General features: G+C 51.3%; 1 protein-coding gene across 1 annotated transcript in view; it reads left to right on the plus strand.

The window, feature by feature from the left end:
- Positions 1-14,853, plus strand: part of Agrn (agrin) — a 32,768-nt gene extending 17,915 nt beyond the window's left edge. Inside the window, 36 exon segments of the mRNA XM_013119997.3 lie at positions 103-318; positions 388-612; positions 702-926; positions 1,070-1,276; positions 2,270-2,488; positions 2,561-2,755; positions 2,841-3,041; positions 3,124-3,272; positions 3,358-3,463; positions 4,855-4,971; positions 5,050-5,214; positions 5,352-5,495; positions 5,586-5,710; positions 5,784-5,889; positions 5,978-6,310; positions 6,415-6,552; positions 6,980-7,107; positions 7,223-7,337; positions 7,420-7,539; positions 7,656-7,979; positions 8,077-8,269; positions 8,447-8,662; positions 9,053-9,282; positions 9,374-9,508; positions 9,667-9,766; positions 9,851-10,015; positions 10,191-10,302; positions 10,511-10,522; positions 10,746-10,862; positions 11,004-11,196; positions 11,279-11,366; positions 11,553-11,576; positions 12,319-12,351; positions 12,632-12,856; positions 13,104-13,207; positions 13,452-14,853. Coding sequence (XP_012975451.1) covers positions 103-318; positions 388-612; positions 702-926; positions 1,070-1,276; positions 2,270-2,488; positions 2,561-2,755; positions 2,841-3,041; positions 3,124-3,272; positions 3,358-3,463; positions 4,855-4,971; positions 5,050-5,214; positions 5,352-5,495; positions 5,586-5,710; positions 5,784-5,889; positions 5,978-6,310; positions 6,415-6,552; positions 6,980-7,107; positions 7,223-7,337; positions 7,420-7,539; positions 7,656-7,979; positions 8,077-8,269; positions 8,447-8,662; positions 9,053-9,282; positions 9,374-9,508; positions 9,667-9,766; positions 9,851-10,015; positions 10,191-10,302; positions 10,511-10,522; positions 10,746-10,862; positions 11,004-11,196; positions 11,279-11,366; positions 11,553-11,576; positions 12,319-12,351; positions 12,632-12,856; positions 13,104-13,207; positions 13,452-13,609 — 5,663 coding nt within the window. The 3' untranslated portion in view covers positions 13,610-14,853.
- The last annotated feature ends 2,212 nt before the right edge of the window (positions 14,854-17,065 follow it).

Below are 17,065 nucleotides of genomic sequence, written 5' to 3' on the forward strand. Positions count from 1 at the left end.
GGGCACAAACATAATGTGATACAAGGACTCATGGGTGTGTGGACCTAGGAACGATTCCTGGCTAGCCGCCTCTTTAATACCCTTCCTCTGGTCTAAACTCAGTATGCAGGGGAATGTTATGTGGCTTTGGTGCTGTGTGTGAACCCAGTGTTGAGGATCCAGGCCAGGCCTCCTGTGTATGCAAGAAGAATGTCTGCCCTGCTACGGTGGCTCCAGTATGTGGCTCAGATGCCTCCACCTATAGCAATGAGTGTGAGCTACAGCGTGCACAGTGCAACCAGCAACGGCGCATCCGCCTACTTCGCCAAGGACCATGTGGTAAGTGAGTGTGGGCTGGCAGGGAGAGGGCAGAGGAAAATCAGCATGACCTCACCTTTACACCCACAGGGTCCCGGGATCCCTGTGTCAATGTGACCTGCAGTTTTGGTAGCACCTGTGTACCCTCAGCTGATGGACAGACTGCCTCATGCCTGTGTCCTACTACCTGCTTTGGGGCCATTGATGGTCCTGTGTGTGGTAGTGATGGTATTGACTACCCTAGTGAGTGCCAGCTGCTGCGTCATGCCTGTGCCCACCAGGAGCATGTCTTCAAGAAGTTTGATGGTCCTTGTGGTAAGCCAAGCAATATACATTGCTTCTCACATACATGACTCTTCTATGCGCACTGGTGACAGCTCCTAATTTCTATCCTCGGACCCTAGACCCCTGCCAGGGCAGCATATCAGACCTGAATCATATCTGCCGTGTGAACCCACGTACACGACACCCAGAGATGCTTCTGCGTCCAGAGAACTGCCCTCCCAAGCATGCACCTATCTGTGGAGATGATGGGGTCACGTACGAAAATGACTGTGTCATGGGCCGTATTGGTGCAACCCGTGGCCTGCTTCTCCAGAAAGTACGCTCTGGCCAGTGCCAGACTCGAGGTTGGTGCACCCAAAGGACTGATCCAGCCCTGTCGCTGTGGCTCCTGTCCCTACTCAACATGTCAGGTGCCCATAAGTAGTCTGTACAAGGTAGATAGTTGGTGTGATAGTCTGGCCTATTTGATCTTTTTTCCTGTTCCCAGACCAGTGCCCAGAGACCTGCCAGTTCAACTCTGTATGCCTGTCCCGCCGTGGCCGTCCCCACTGCTCTTGCGATCGTGTCATCTGTGATGGGGCTTACAGGCCTGTGTGTGCCCAAGATGGGCACACATATGACAATGACTGTTGGCGCCAACAGGCTGAGTGTCGGCAACAGCATGCTATTCCCCCCAAGCACCAGGGCCCGTGTGGTGAGCAACTTGGGATCCAGCTGGGAATAGCTGATCTTGCATAATTCCTTGTCCCTATCATATACCATTTCCATTCCCTGTCATGTACCTCCTGGGCTCCTGGGCTGGGGTCACTTGGGGAGGGTGCTGGTATGCGGAGGCTGTGAGGAGGGGAACTGGGGAACCTAGGAGATGGGACAAAGGCAGTGTGCACTTGGCCTTGCTACACCAGCAGGTCCTCTGGTCCATCATCACTAGTCTCTGTACTACAGGGGGCACAGACTACTTGGGTGGGCAGGAATGGATGTGGTGCTAGAGTTTCCTTGTTCTAGGAACACAGTGCAGTCCTAAGCCTCTTAGAGGTAGATTGTAATTTGGGATTTAAGGGACCAGTGGAGAGGGTGGAGGAAATTGGGCAGTGGCCAGGAGGTCCCTTTGGGCCTGTGGGCCTCTATGGCCCTGCCTGCCTCTGCTGTCTGTCTTGGTCAGTCCTCTGTCCATTTTTCTTTCTGCATCTGTCTCTTCTTGGTCCTTCCTTCCCTCTCGGCTCCGACTCTTGTGTCTTCCAGCCTGATCTGCTGGCAGGATGAGGTGACGCGCCTGCCCGCCAGGAGCCCACAGCCCGAGGTCTGCCCCTGGCGCGGCTGGGGGGAGTGGCTTGCTACTGCCTGGCCTTCTGGTCCTCAGAGCAAGTTGACAGACACCCTCTTCCCTGTGTAGTCTGTGATTGTAGGGTACAGGGTTTTCCCATTCTTGGGGGAAAAGTTTCAACCCCCATGTGCATGATACCCCAGGGCTTGGCTGCTGGTGGTTCAGGGTCAGTGGCCTGCTATGGACAGTCAGAAACTCACATGTCCCCATCCACCTCTGTTGTGTGTCTGTCCCTTTCTCTGCTGTGTCCTGTGCATCTAGCTATTCCTCCACCATTCCCACCCTGAAGAGGGGCTATTGCGTGGGAGTGGGCTTTGTCCACATTTGGAGGAGAATGTGAACTGAGTACCACATCCTCCCCAGACCAGACCCCATCCCCATGCCATGGAGTGCAGTGTGCATTTGGGGCAATATGCACAGTGAAGAATGGGGAAGCTGTGTGCGAGTGCCAGCAGGTGTGCTCGGGTATCTACGATCCTGTGTGCGGCACCGATGATGTCACTTATGGCAGCGTGTGCGAGCTGGAATCCATGGCCTGTGCTCTCAAGCGGGAAATTCGGGTGGCCCGCAAAGGACCGTGTGGTCAGTGGTGGGCAAGTGAATTGGGTTGGGAGGAGGCTTTGGATCAACATGGTGATAGAGCTTCCTCCCCAGATCGATGTGGGCAGTGCCGCTTTGGATCCCTATGCGAGATGGAGACCGGACGCTGTGTGTGCCCCACTGAATGTGTGGCCTCAGCCCAGCCTGTTTGTGGTTCTGATGGGCGCACATATGCTAGTGAATGCGAGCTGCATGTCCACGCCTGTACACACCAGATCAGCCTGCATGTGGCCTCAGCTGGACACTGCCGTGAGTGGAACAAGAAGGGATAGGCTCCCATGATTCCTTCAACCAGGGAATCATACTTACTTCTCCTTTTTACCATCTCCTGTAGAGACCTGTGGAGACACAGTTTGTGCCTTTGGGGCTGTGTGCTCAGCTGGACAGTGTGTATGTCCCCGTTGTGAGCACCCCCCACCTGGCCCTGTGTGTGGCAGTGATGGCGTTACCTACCTCAGTGCCTGTGAGCTACGAGAAGCTGCCTGTCAGCAGCAGGTACAAATTGAGGAGACCCGTGCAGGGCCATGTGAGCAGGGTAAGCTCAGGTAACTTGTGTGATCCCCTAGACTTCAGTCTCTGATGGAGACCTTGTGGATGACTGTTCTCTTTCCCTGCAGCTGAGTGTGGCTCAGGGGGATCTGGTTCTGGGCAAGACAATGAGTGTGAGCAGGAGCTATGCCAGCAGCATGGTGGTGTCTGGGATGAGGATTCAGAGGATGGGCCATGTGTCTGTGACTTCAGCTGCCAGAGTGTCCTTAGAAGCCCAGTAAGTACCACAGCTTTCCCATGGCTCCAGGGTGGGTGCACTGAAGAGGAGGTCAAGGCTGCCCACATTGACCCCATTTTTCCAGGTGTGTGGTTCAGATGGAATCACCTATAACACTGAGTGTGACCTGAAGAAGGCCAGGTGTGAATCACAGCAAGAACTGTATGTTGCTGCTCAGGGAGCCTGCCGTGGTAAGTGGCTGCACAAAACAAATCCAGCATGTGGTGAAATGTTCTATGCATTGTGCTTCTGTTTCACTGTGTGTGCATGTTCTATGGTGCATGACAGAGACATAAGGCTATGGGCATATGTACATGCTATGGTGATTTTTATTATTGTTGTTGATGATGATGGTAGCTTTCTCTTTTGTTTTTTAAATTTTATTTATTTTGTTGTTATTATTATTTATTTGTTTGTTTTGAGGCAGTCTTTCTACATATCCCTAGTTGTTCTAGAACTAGCTAGGTAAACCAGACTGGTCTTAAATTCATAAATCTGCCTGCTTCCTACACCCTTGGGTACTGGGATGAAAGGTGTACACCAAGCACTCTTTCTTTCTTTCTCTCTCTCTCCCTCCCTGTCTTCCCTCCCCTCCCTCCCTCCCTCCCTCCCTCCCTCCCTCCCTCCCTCCCTCCCTCCCTCTCTCTCTCTCTCTCTCTCTCTCTCTCTCTCTCTCTCTCTCTCTTTCTGAGACAGGGTTTCTCAGTAACTATGGAGCCTGTCCTGGAACTTGCTCTGTGTAGACTAGGCTGGCCTTGAACTCACAGAGATCTGCCTGCCTCTGCCTCCTGAGAAGCACTCACTTTCTCTGAGCCAGATTAGGTTTCCAAATGGAGGCCACAGGGAACAAGAGGAGCACCCACTAGGCACTTTTGCTCTTTATAGAAAAGAAATTGATGACCAGGCGGTGGTGGCTCATGCCTTTAATCACAGTACTTAGGAGGCAGAGGCAAGCGGAGCTCTGTGAGTTCAAGGCCAGCCTGGTCTACAGACCTAGGGCTATTACACAGAGAAAACTTGTCTTGAAAAACAAAAAAAGAAAGAAAGAAAAGAAAAGAAATTGATGACAGGCTGGGATTGGTGGCTCAGGCCTTTAATCTCAGAGGCAGGCAGATTTCTGGGTTTCAGGCCAGCCTACAGAGCAAGTTCTAGGACAACCAGGGCTACACAGAGAAACCCTACTTTGGAAGGAAGGAAGGAAGGAAGGAAGGAAGGAAGGAAGGAAGGAAGGAAGGAAGGAAGGAAGGAAGGAAGGAAGGAAGGAAGGAAGGAGACCATGCTGATTTTTATTTTTGTGCATGTCTATATATGTGCAAGAATAAATAATGTTTTGGAGGAATGTGAGTGAATGCATGTAAATGTATCTTCATTTATGTGTATGCTTATATCTGTATGTATGTCTGTTTGTGACTCCAGTAATTTATGTGTGCTTGAGGATGTGTATGTGACTTCTTTTGTTTTGTGGGTTTGGGGGTTCTACATTTACTATATGTCTTTATATGTGATACGCTGGTTTCACATATTAGGATAAACAAATATCTAGCACTTCATCAAATCCGAATTCCTGTGCACCTCTCCTCAGGCCCTACCTTGGCTCCACTGCTGCCTATGGCCCTCCCACACTGTGCCCAAACCCCCTATGGCTGCTGCCAAGACAATGTCACTGCTGCCCAGGGAGTAGGCTTCGCTGGCTGTCCCAGTGAGTACCTGAACCCAGCCCTGGCCATGATCTGACAGAGCTGTAAACTCCTGTGACCAGTGCTTTCTCCTCTTGTAGGCACCTGCCATTGCAACCCACATGGCTCCTACAGTGGCACCTGTGACCCAACCACAGGCCAGTGCTCCTGCCGACCAGGTGTGGGAGGCCTCAGGTGTGATCGCTGTGAGCCTGGCTTCTGGAACTTCCGTGGCATTGTCACTGATGGCCATAGTGGTTGTACTCGTGAGTAACAGAGCTCCAAGCACTCCTGTCTGCCTACCCCATCACTGTTCATATCTTGGCCTGATCAATACCTGGTAGGGCTCTCGGGCAGTACAGGAGCCTATCCAAACTATAGATTCTTCCTTCCACTCCCCTAGCCTGCAGTTGTGACCCTCGGGGTGCTGTGAGAGATGACTGTGAGCAGATGACTGGGATGTGTTCCTGCAGGCCTGGTGTGGCTGGTCCCAAGTGTGGACAGTGTCCAGATGGTCAAGCCCTGGGTCAAACTGGTTGTGAAGCAGGTGAGGGCAGGGACTAGTGCTGACCCCAGGACTCCCTATGCTGAGGATGGGAGTACCTGAGTTGAAAGGGATCTTTTATACCTACTCCAGATTCCATAACACCTATGACTTGTGTGGAGATACACTGTGAGTTTGGTGCCTCTTGCGTAGAGGAGGCTAGTTTTGCCCACTGTGTCTGCCCAACTCTCACATGTCCAGAGGCTAACTCTACCAAGGTAAGGAGTGGAGTATATGGAGCGTGATGGGGGTGAGGAAGCGTTTCCCAAGCATTCTTTCCCTGTACCCCAGGTCTGTGGGTCAGATGGTGTCACATATGGCAATGAATGCCAGCTGAAGACTATTGCCTGTCGTCAGGGCCTGGACATCTCCATTCAGAGTCTTGGCCCATGCCAGGGTAAGGACCTGGAGCAACTACCTAGAACAAACCAGAAGGACTTGAACCCTGTTCAGGCTCCATCCCATAATACCCCCTTTTTTTGCAGAGATTGTTGCTCCTGGAGCTTCTCCAGCATCTGTATCTCTGACCACCCCAAGACATGTCCTGAGCAAGGCACTGCCATCCCCTAACAGTGGCCTTCCTCTGGCTCCCAGTAGTACCACCCATGATCGGCCCACCCCACTACCCACATCACGACCTCAGACCACAGTCAGCATCCCCAAGAGCACTGCATGGCCTGTGCTGACTATGCCTCCAACAGCACCCACTGATGTAACCAGTCTCGCCACATCAGCCTTCAGCGAATCTGGCAGCACCAATGGGAGTGGCGATGAGGAGCTGAGCGGAGATGAGGAGGCCAGTGGGGGCGGGTCTGGGGGTGAGCAGGGCCTCAGGGTCATGTGGGCAGGTCTGAGGGTGATGTGGGGATAGAGCCCACAAGTGGCTCCTACCCAGGACTGTGCTTAGACTAAATTTCCCCAGGACTCGAGCCCCCTGTGGGCAGCATTGTGGTGACCCATGGGCTACCCATTGAGAGGGCTTCCTGCTACAACTCACCTTTGGGCTGCTGTTCAGATGGCAAGACACCCTCACTGGACTCAGAAGGCTCCAACTGTCCTGGTAAGTGGACAACAGGGAAGGGGGTGAGCTTGAGGAACAGCATAAACATACCAGGAGTACTGTCTTCATCTTGTGGCAGCAGGTCAGTACAAGGTTATAGTATTCTGGTCCAGGACTTGAATGTGTGGGTGGGGTTTGGAGATTTGGCACACACATGCACTCTGGTCTCAGCCACTGAATATGCATTTGTGCCAAGGACCCTATACCTAACCCATCTTTCTCCTTGCAAGCCAGCTTGGGGCACCTGCTCCTAGGAATTTCTTGGTAACTGACACCAGCCCTACCCTGGGTCCCCACTCACTAACCCCATGATCATCTGACTAACATCCCTGCTCTGCACCCCACATGGCTTGCTGTAGGGTTTGCTTCTATGGCTGCCTAGGAGGCTAGATGGTATTGGCAGGGCCTCACTGCCCCTCCCCCACAGCTACCAAGGCATTCCAGGGAGTGCTGGAGCTTGAGGGGGTCGAGGGACAGGAGCTGTTCTACACACCTGAGATGGCTGACCCCAAGTCAGAGTTGTTTGGGGAGACTGCAAGGAGCATTGAAAGCACGGTATGAGGGTTTGTGGGGTGTCCATATAGGACAGACCTAGATGACTGACTCGAGTGAACCACTCTTACCTGGGTTTCGACAGTACCTACTGCCCTCACCCATTACTTGCTCACAGCTGGACAACCTGTTCCGGAATTCAGACGTCAAGAAGGACTTCTGGAGTGTTCACCTACGGGACCTGGGGCCTGGCAAATTAGTCCGTGCCGTTGTGGATGTCCACTTTGACCCTAGTAAGCCCCTGTTCTCCTCATGGGAGATGATGGGTATGGACTACATTGAGCCAGGTCATGCTCAGGACCCTCTCCTCCTTAGCCACAACCTTCCAGGCACCAGATGTAGGCCGGGCCCTGCTCCGACAGATCCAGGTATCCAGGCCGTGGGCCCTGGCAGTGAGAAGGCCTCTGCAGGAGCATGTACGATTCTTGGACTTTGGTGAGTGCCAAGTTAGACCTCATCTTGCCTGACCTCCCCTCTAGCCTCCATACCTCAACAGTACTTTGCTTGCCCTGTGCCCTTCATACCTACCCAACACTTATCCTTCCCTGCAGACTGGTTCCCCACTTTCTTTACGGGAGCTGCCACAGCCAGAGCCACCACTGTGAGCCGACTGCTTGCCTCTGCTGTCACCCCACGAGTCTACCCCAGTCACACCAGCTGGCCTATTGGCAGAACCACAGCACCACTAACTACACGACGGCCACCTACGACTGCCCCCAGCACTGACCAGCGTCAGACCCCAGGCCCTCAACAGCCCCCAAAGTCCTGTGATTCCCAACCTTGCCTCCATGGAGGCACCTGTCAGGACCAGGATTCTGGCAGGGGCTTCACCTGCAGTTGCACTGCAGGCAGGGGTGGCACTGTCTGTGAGGAGGGTAAGGCTACTCAATGTTAGAGGGCTTGGGGATATGGCCAGAGGGTAAAGCAGAGTCTCAGGCACTCCTCTAGCTTAGCTCTATCTGTTTCCTGCAGTACAATTCCCCTCTGTGCCAGCTTTCAAAGGCCACTCCTTTTTGGCCTTCCCCACCCTCCGGGCTTACCACACACTACGTTTGGCACTGGAATTCCGGACACTGGAGACTGAGGGACTGCTACTCTACAATGGCAATGCACATGGCAAGGACTTCCTGGCTCTGGCTCTGCTGGATGGGCATGTACAGTTCAGGTGGGCATGGTGGAGGGGTAGTACATGGGCATGGCTTCTGTAGGTCAGATGGACTGTACAGTGGCAGAGACCAATCCGGACCTGAATCTATAGGGAGTGAAGTCTTGGATGAGATGACATAGGCCAGGCTTGTGGTAGGCCTGAACCAAAATCCTAAGCACCTGCTCCCGTGTGCAGGTTTGACACAGGCTCAGGACCAGCAGTACTAACCAGCTCAGTGCCAGTGGAACCAGGACGATGGCACCGCCTAGAATTGTCACGGCACTGGCGGCAGGGGACACTTTCTGTGGATGGCGAGACTCCTATTGTGGGTGAAAGTCCCAGTGGCACTGATGGCCTCAACTTGGACACAAACCTCTTTGTGGGTGGTGTCCCAGAAGAACAGGCTGCCATGTGAGCAGAAATAGGCTGGGACTGGCTGGGCCCCTGGTCTCTGACTCTGGGTAACAAATGATGGGTGATAGAGGTATGGGTGTGGATGGTAGCCATGGCTTTGACCTCAACCCAGCCTCTGACCCTTCACCAGTTCCTGCTGTGCTATCTGTGGTAGCAAGCCTTTGATGGAACCTCTGAAGATGGCTATCCCTGACCTTCAGCCCTGACCCTAGACCCTCATCCCTACCTCCTGATTCTGTCTTGTTTTTGGAACTGGCCATCCTGTGAACACAATAAGGAGAGTAGGCATAGGGGTACCCCTGATCCCTAGCCCTAGTATGTGGGGCATGTTAGTATTACAGCTGATTGTGAGATGATGCCTCTGACTCTGACCCCTCCTGGTGTCAGGGCACTTGATCGAACCTCTGTGGGCATCGGCCTGAAAGGATGCATTCGTATGCTGGACATCAACAACCAGCAACTGGAACTTAGCAACTGGCAGGGGGCTGTGATCCTAAGCTTTGGTGTGGAAAAATGTGGAGACCACCCCTGCTTGCCTAGCCCCTGCCATGGAGGGGCCCCGTGCCAGGCACTGGAGGCTGGCATGTTCTTCTGTCAATGCCCACCTGGTCGCTTTGGTGAGAACTAGCCTGGTGCCTGGGAAGGTGTCTAGGTGTTATGGGAAGAGTCTTCATGTTTCCCTGGAACCCCTACCCAATCTCCCCTCAGGCCCGACTTGTGCAGATGAAAAGAGCCCCTGTCAGCCAAACCCCTGCCATGGGGCAGCCCCCTGCCGTGTGCTTTCCAGGGGTGGGGTCAAGTGTGAGTGCCCCCTGGGACGAGGCGGTACCTTTTGCCAGACAGGTAAGGTCAAAGAGATGCTGGGGAACAATGAGGGTTTACAGTAAAATTCCTGGGTTGGTGTGGGGTCTGGTGTATTATCCATTTAGGGTTATATTTGATCATTTAGACATTGTAGTGGGGTCTGTAATCCTGTTTGACATCTGTTTGGCCCTTCATAGTCCTGGAGACTGGTGCTGGCTCCCGGCCCTTCCTGGCTGACTTTAGTGGCTTCTCCTACCTGGAACTAAAAGGCTTGCACACCTTCGAGAGAGACCTGGGGTTAGTAGGACAGGTGGATTAAGGGAAGGGAGCCAGCCTGATGAGGAGACATTGATACACTCCAACAACCCTACATGACCCCAGGGAGAAGATGGCACTGGAGATGGTGTTCTTGGCTCGTGGGGCCAGTGGCTTACTCCTCTACAATGGGCAAAAGACAGATGGCAAGGGGGACTTTGTGTCCCTGGCCCTGCATAACCAGCACCTGGAGTTCCGCTATGACCTTGGCAAGGGGGCTGCAGTCATCAGGTGGGCATAAGGGAACTAGAATGGGCATTAGCCAGGTTGTCTCTGGACCATCTGCGTAGATCACAAGGTGAACCTAAAGAGCTACCTGAGATTGGGATGTCAGTGAATATACCAGGGATATATGACTGGGGTCCTGGGTGAACAGAGCCCAGAGCCTATTCATACTTTTTTGCAGGAGCAAGGAGCCCATAGCCCTGGGTACCTGGATCAGGGTATCCCTGGAACGAAATGGCCGCAAGGGTGCCCTTCGAGTGGGTGATGGGCCCCGTGTGTTAGGGGAGTCTCCGGTGAGTGTCCAGGGCTTGAGGAAGGCCCAGACCTCCCACACCCTATTCCCACCACTTCCCTTCCTCCTCCCTGGGGGCTTCATAGCCCCCGATAACCACCTCTCACATAACTGTTTTCTCTGCCCTGTGCCTCGGTCTGTCTCCTTTCTGCCCCCACTGCTCTCTGGCTCTTGCTCTGCAACCCCCCCACCTGCTCTCCGGATGTCAGAAATCCCGCAAGGTACTGTTGGCCTCTTACCCAATTCACCATCTCTTGTACCCATTCCTAGAGTAGCCATTTCCCACTAAGGTCCACGTCTGCCATTTCTGTGTTATTAATGCTGCCTTCTAGATAGTGAGGGGTAGATGTGGGACATCAAGCAATTGGGCATATTGAGCTGAGACTTGGCCTACTGGCCTGGTGGGTGGATCATACATGACCTTTTACCCCATGCCTCCTATAGGTGCCTCACACCATGCTCAACCTCAAGGAGCCCCTCTATGTTGGAGGAGCGCCTGACTTCAGCAAGCTGGCCCGGGGAGCTGCAGTGTCCTCTGGCTTCGATGGTGCCATCCAGCTGGTATGGGGGCGGGTACCAGCCAGGGTTCTCCACAGAGGGATGGAGAAGGGCCATTGTGTGTGTAGATTCTGTCCCAGGTGAGGGCTTCTCATCAGAGAATGTAGCAGAAATGACAGAGGCATTCCCTGCTCTCCTCTTCAGGTGTCTCTAAGTGGCCACCAGCTGCTGACCCAGGAGCATGTATTGCGAGCAGTGGACGTCTCACCTTTTGTAGACCATCCTTGTACCCAGGCCTCAGGCAACCCCTGCCTTAATGGGGGTTCATGTGTTCCGAAGGAAGCAACTTATGAATGCCTGTGTCCTGGGGGCTTCTCTGGGCTACACTGCGAGAAGGGTGAGCACTGGCTACCCAGGGTAAGACTTGACAAGGCCTGGAGTTCTCACCTGAGGCCCATTTCATCCCATCTGTCTCCCAGGGCTAGTTGAGAAGTCAGTTGGGGACTTAGAAACACTGGCCTTTGATGGGCGGACCTACGTCGAATACCTCAACGCTGTGATTGAGAGGTAACATGCAGTCAGGAGCCTCACACTTCCTCTGCCCTCAGCTGTCTTGTCTGGTCCTGTCTGTGCATGCCATTAAGGGTAGAGGTGTTAGATTTTCCATATCCCTCTCAGCTCTGGCCAGGAGGGAAGGCCGAGAATCTACCCTACCTCCTTCATTCTCACTATCTCTGTCTCTTTGTTTGCAAGCGAGCTGACCAATGAGATTCCACCGTAAGTAGGCCCTTGGCTCTACTCATTCATTGGCACTCACTCATATCCATGCTTTGCTCATAGCATTACAATCTTGAGCCCCACTAAAGGTGGAATTTCTACTATGGATGGAGGATGGAGGATGGGATTGGGGACTGTTTATATACTGTCAGGCCCAGCTTCCTACCTTGGAAATGGTCAGTCCTCTTCACAGGATATACCTGCCAAGGGCCATCACCCTCCATTGAGTCTCCAGTGCAAGTGTGATTATATACTTGTGTATATATGTATACATGTTTCTGTGTGTAGTTATGTACTTGGGAGTGTATCTGATTTGTGGGTGTATATGTATGTATTGTATCTACTTTTGCCCATTTGTGCATGCAACCTGCAAGTGTGAATGTGAGTATGTATAGATGTGTGTACATATATGCAAATGTGTATATTGTGTATGTGTGTGTTTGTATGCACAGACAAGGTCATGTATGTGCTAATGCATCTCCACGGCTGCTGTCATCAGAAAAGCCTTTGTGTCCATTCCATATCACCAATGCCTTTCTCCTTGAACTACCCACTAGGGCATGTACTCAACATATGTATTATATAAGTTTCGCTGCCAAAGCCCTCTGTGGGAAGGGCCCTTGATACCCTGGAGTTATGCTTGCGCTTGCTCTCATCTACACATGTTGACAAGGGGGGTTTTGGCCTACATTCAGTCTGTCTTGTCTCCTGCTTACTGCTTCCCTCTCTTCCTGCTTCTAAGCCCTGAAACTCTGGATTCCCGGGCCCTTTTCAGGTAAGCACATGGCAGTACCTGAGAGACCCAACACATTATTACCTTGCCATGTGCCTGCCTCTTGTCTACCACCTCTCCGATCAACTTTCCATGTCTTCCCTCCTTTGTCCCACTGTTGGTGTTGCCCCCACTGCCCACCCAGCTGCCTGGGTCTGATCACCAGCTTCTGGTCTCTATGGTAGTAGCTCAAGCTTTTGCGTTATTACAACACCTACACCTACCCCACTTTCATTACCTACCACCCGCCTGGAAGCCCTTGACACATTCTTTCACTTTTCAGTGAGAAGGCACTGCAGAGCAACCACTTTGAACTGAGCTTGCGCACTGAGGCCACTCAGGGACTAGTACTGTGGAGCGGCAAAGCCACAGAGCGTGCAGACTACGTGGCTCTGGCCATTGTGGATGGACACCTGCAGCTGAGCTATGATTTAGGTTCCCAGCCAGTTGTGCTGCGCTCCACTGTGAAGGTTAACACCAACCGCTGGCTTCGAGTCAGGGCTCACAGGTCAGTGAAGCCCACTGAGAATAACAGCAGGTAGTGGCTGAACTTGCTTAGCTGGTCACAAGACAAGGGGAGGAGGGAGCAACAAAAAGACACAGTAGAAGCAATGAATCACTGGCCCCAGAAGAACATGTAGTGTCATTCCCAGGGTGTGGTATCTACTAGGCATGTGGTAGAGAAAATGTGGGGGCTAGGTCCTAGCACAGGGAGGGAGGGAGCTCTTGACAACTTTGCCCCACCCATCCCCTAGGGAACAGAGAGAAGGTTCTCTTCAGGTGGGCAATGAGGCCCCTGTAACTGGCTCTTCCCCATTGGGTGCCACACAACTGGACACAGATGGATCCTTGTGGCTTGGTGAGTATTTGGAGGTGGCCAGGGGAGGGGATACCCAAGGGTCTCAAACTATCAGAGGATTAGACTATCCTAGAGGTGACACCCAAATCAACCCCATCTGAATAACAGATGGGCTAGCCAGGGTAGGCCAGCACCCTTTTCTTCATTAACCCTTGTGTTCATTGTAGTACCCCACTGGTATTCAAGTGCAAGTGGGCCCTATATGTTGGCATTACTGCTTGCTGATCTACTATCTATCCTGTAGGAGGCTTGCAGAAGCTGCCTGTGGGACAGGCTCTACCCAAGGCCTATGGCACAGGTTTTGTGGGCTGTCTACGGGATGTAGTAGTAGGCCATCGCCAGCTGCACCTGCTGGAGGACGCTGTCACCAAGCCAGAGCTAAGGCCCTGCCCCACTCCCTGAGCTACCACCAGAGCTACCACCCTCCCTGCTGTAATTATTTTTTTTATTTTTGTAAACTTGTTGCCTTTTTTTAATATGATTTTCTTGCCTGCACGTTGGCCAGGATTGCTGGCCTGGCCTCCTTTTCCGTCCAGGCAGCTGTGCTGCAAAAACAAAGTGGTGCTGAGGGACTCATAAGTAGACCATGGCAACCTAGAGCCCTGGGCTTTGAAGGCAGCCTTAGGACACACTCCTCTGACTAAGGTACCATGCCTCAGCCCCTTGCACTGTATGTCCCTACCTGTCCATTTGTTTTTGTCTTTTGGGTCTCCTGGTAAGCTCTATTCCTGTGTTATTAATGTTTTGTTGGACAAGAACTGTGTCCCTGAACAGGAGGGGGCTGCTGGGGCCTGAAGGGGTCCTTCATTAAAGCAAATACCATTGGGTCCTTTATAGGTTCCCACTTAAGCTGCTCTCCTGCATGTGTTGAGGCCCAACCTCATCCCAGGCCAGCCTGGATCCCTAGCGCTCCCTATACCAAAACTGTAATTTAGAACAATTGTTAATATTGGGGCATCATTTTACTTTACCCCAAATGTGTCTGCCTGTCCCAGGGTGCTGGAAACAAGCCAAGTTCCATCTATCTTGTCTTGACTGGCCTCAGCTGGCCCTACCTACCTATCCAGACACTCTGGACATGGCCATCCTTTCCCCAAACACCAGGCCACTTAGGAGCACCTAAGAGGGAGTGGGTGACTATGGAATATGGTTGATTTCCATTGCTTACCTGCCTGAGCAGCCACATCTGTCTCTCAAAGGATATCTAAGCCAGACTTCTAACCATATTCTTCAAGCATTGATTTTACTTGATTTCTGATGTGGAAGTGTTGTCATTCCTGTTTTAACTCAACAGCAACCATTTATTGGTCCAATGTGAGGGAAACCCTCAGTTGGTCTGTTGTAAGGATAGTCATCCTTGTCTTAGTGACAGTTATCTGCCCAATTTTCAGCCAAGGGCAAGTACAGGGGTAGCAGAGGTGGCTATAGAGCCAAAAATGCCTTAAACTGCAGCAACCGTCTGTTTCTCCACTTCCCGTCCTTAATGTCCCACACAATCATCTTGGGAGAAAGACCAGACAGATCTGGGGTGAGGGCAGCCTGACCGTTTTCCTGCTGTGGTGGTCCAAGGCTGGAGGGAACTACATGGTATCTTGTTACTAACGCCAGTATGTGTCTATGTCAAATAAAGTGTGAGAACTTTAAAATAGGGACTGTGTTTGTACTTACCAGCCTAATGCCTTCTTACTTAGATTCATGAGGCACAGACTTCAAGCTCTCCTGCCTCTGAATGGAGAAAGTAGAACCTGAATTGGGAATTCACAGCTCCTTTTGGCTGAGGTGCCTTATATGGTGGACACACATACTTCTGGAGGCAGGATGGGGGTATGAAAGCTAACTAAAAAGCCACTATCCTTGGGCAATAAGGCTACAGTGCATCTCTCTGTGTGTACATGTACTAATCTAAATATAAGGAAGGGAGCTAGTTGTTGCACTGAGGAAATGCCTTGGTGGAAATATATGAGCTAGAATAGTAGGCAGGCAGCCCCTTTATCTGGCTTGGATGTATATGGTGGAGAACACTAACTAGAAAGCCTTCCCTGAGAAGAAAATTATATAAAAAAAAATCACTGACACCCCAAAAAAGACAAAGTAGGTATAGCATGATAAATAAAAGACCCAGAGACAGATACTAGGGTTCAAGCTTCAAGTTGAAGATCAGAGAAGCAAAGCAGCCAGTAGATCTTACCTTTACTCAGCTGAAATGACAATCCTGTCTCTACAAATCCTCAGAGGCAAAAGGCTCTGAATTCCTGTCTCCTCCTCCTTTTATTCCTTTCTCCTCCGCCCAGCCATATCACTCCTGTCTCCACCTCCCTAGTGCTAGGATAAAAGGCATGAACTCTGTTACTCTTCACAGGTCAGGGTGGCCTTGAACTGAGAGATCCGTCTTCTGTCTAGTTCCTATAACTAACTAGTATGGCTGGCTTTGCAAACTTATCTCCAGTGGCTTTATTAGATCATAAACAATATATCATCACAAGTTGGAACTCTCCAAAATATTGAGGATCCCCCTAAGAGCAGGAAGAAAAAAGGTTGTGCAGCTGGCTCAGTGGTTCATTGAACTTGTGAGTTTAATTTAAAAGTAAGCAATTCTGATTTTAGGTTAATAGAAGAACATCCCCTGTCCTAGTCTGAAGAAATAATCAATGCAATGGGGAAACAATATTTTTATTAACAGGAGAAAGCACTTAAATACAAGCTGGGAAGATGAGAAGCGTGGCCAGCTTCCAAGAGGGAATGCTTTTACTTTTCCTTTCCACATTGTGGACTCACCCATACACTAACTAGTCAGTGTTCTATTGCCGTAAAAAGACATCATGACCACAGCAACTCTTATTTGTTTGTTAAAGACAGGGTTTCTCTATGTCACCCTGGCCATCCTGGAACTCACTCTGTAGACTCAGAGATTTGCCTCCCTAGTGTTAGGACAAAAGGCATGTGCCACCACCACCCAGCTACTGCAACTCTTAGAGGAAGCACTTAATTGGGACTTGCTTACAGTTTCAGAGGTTTAGTCCATTATCATCATGCCAGGGAGCATGACAGTTATGCAGGTGGACATCGTGCTGGAGAAGGATCTGAGAGTTCTACATCTGGATCTACAGGTATCAGGAAGAAAGAGACACTGGACTTGGCTTGGGCTTTTGAAACCTAAAAGTCCATCCCCAGTAACATACTTCCTCAACAAGACCACACCAATCCTCAAACACTGCCACTCCCTAATGACTAAGCATTCAAGTATATGAGCCTATGGAGACCATTCTTATTCAAACTGCCACTTCATGAGGAGGGGCCCTGAGGCTTGGCAAGGTGAAGCACAGGCCACATAAGGTGGTGAGCAGGTTGGTAGCAGGGGTGAAAATCGGCAAGTAGCATTTGGATGGAGGACCTCTGATGGTCTGTATGGGAGAGCTTGAGACCCTGTAGAGAGCTGAAGGGTATATACTCTATTAAAAAAAATGGAGGTAGGTGGAAAGATTAATGGTCAGTGGTTATGAGCACTTGCTGCTCTTCCAGAGGACTAAAGTTGTGTCCAGCACCGATGTCAGAGGGCTCATAGCTGCCCTCTAAGTAACTACAGCTCCAGAGCACATCTAGTAGCAGCACCTACACACACAATATAAAACATTCAAACTTTTACAAGTCCCACAGTCTTTAAAAGTTCCAACTCTAAATATCCAAAATCTCTAAAACCCTAAAATCCCTGTAAAACTAAAACTTAGAGGGAAAAAAATCTCCCTTTAATCCCAGCACATAGGAGGCCAGCCTGGTCTACAGAGCAAGTTCCATGACAGCCCGGGCTACACAGAGAAACCCAGTCTTGAAAGAAAAAAAAGTGTCAACTGTCAATAGTGT

The sequence above is a fragment of the Mesocricetus auratus genome, unplaced genomic scaffold, assembly GCF_017639785.1.
Source record: "Mesocricetus auratus isolate SY011 unplaced genomic scaffold, BCM_Maur_2.0 Super-Scaffold_100042, whole genome shotgun sequence".
NCBI lineage: Eukaryota > Metazoa > Chordata > Mammalia > Rodentia > Cricetidae > Mesocricetus > Mesocricetus auratus.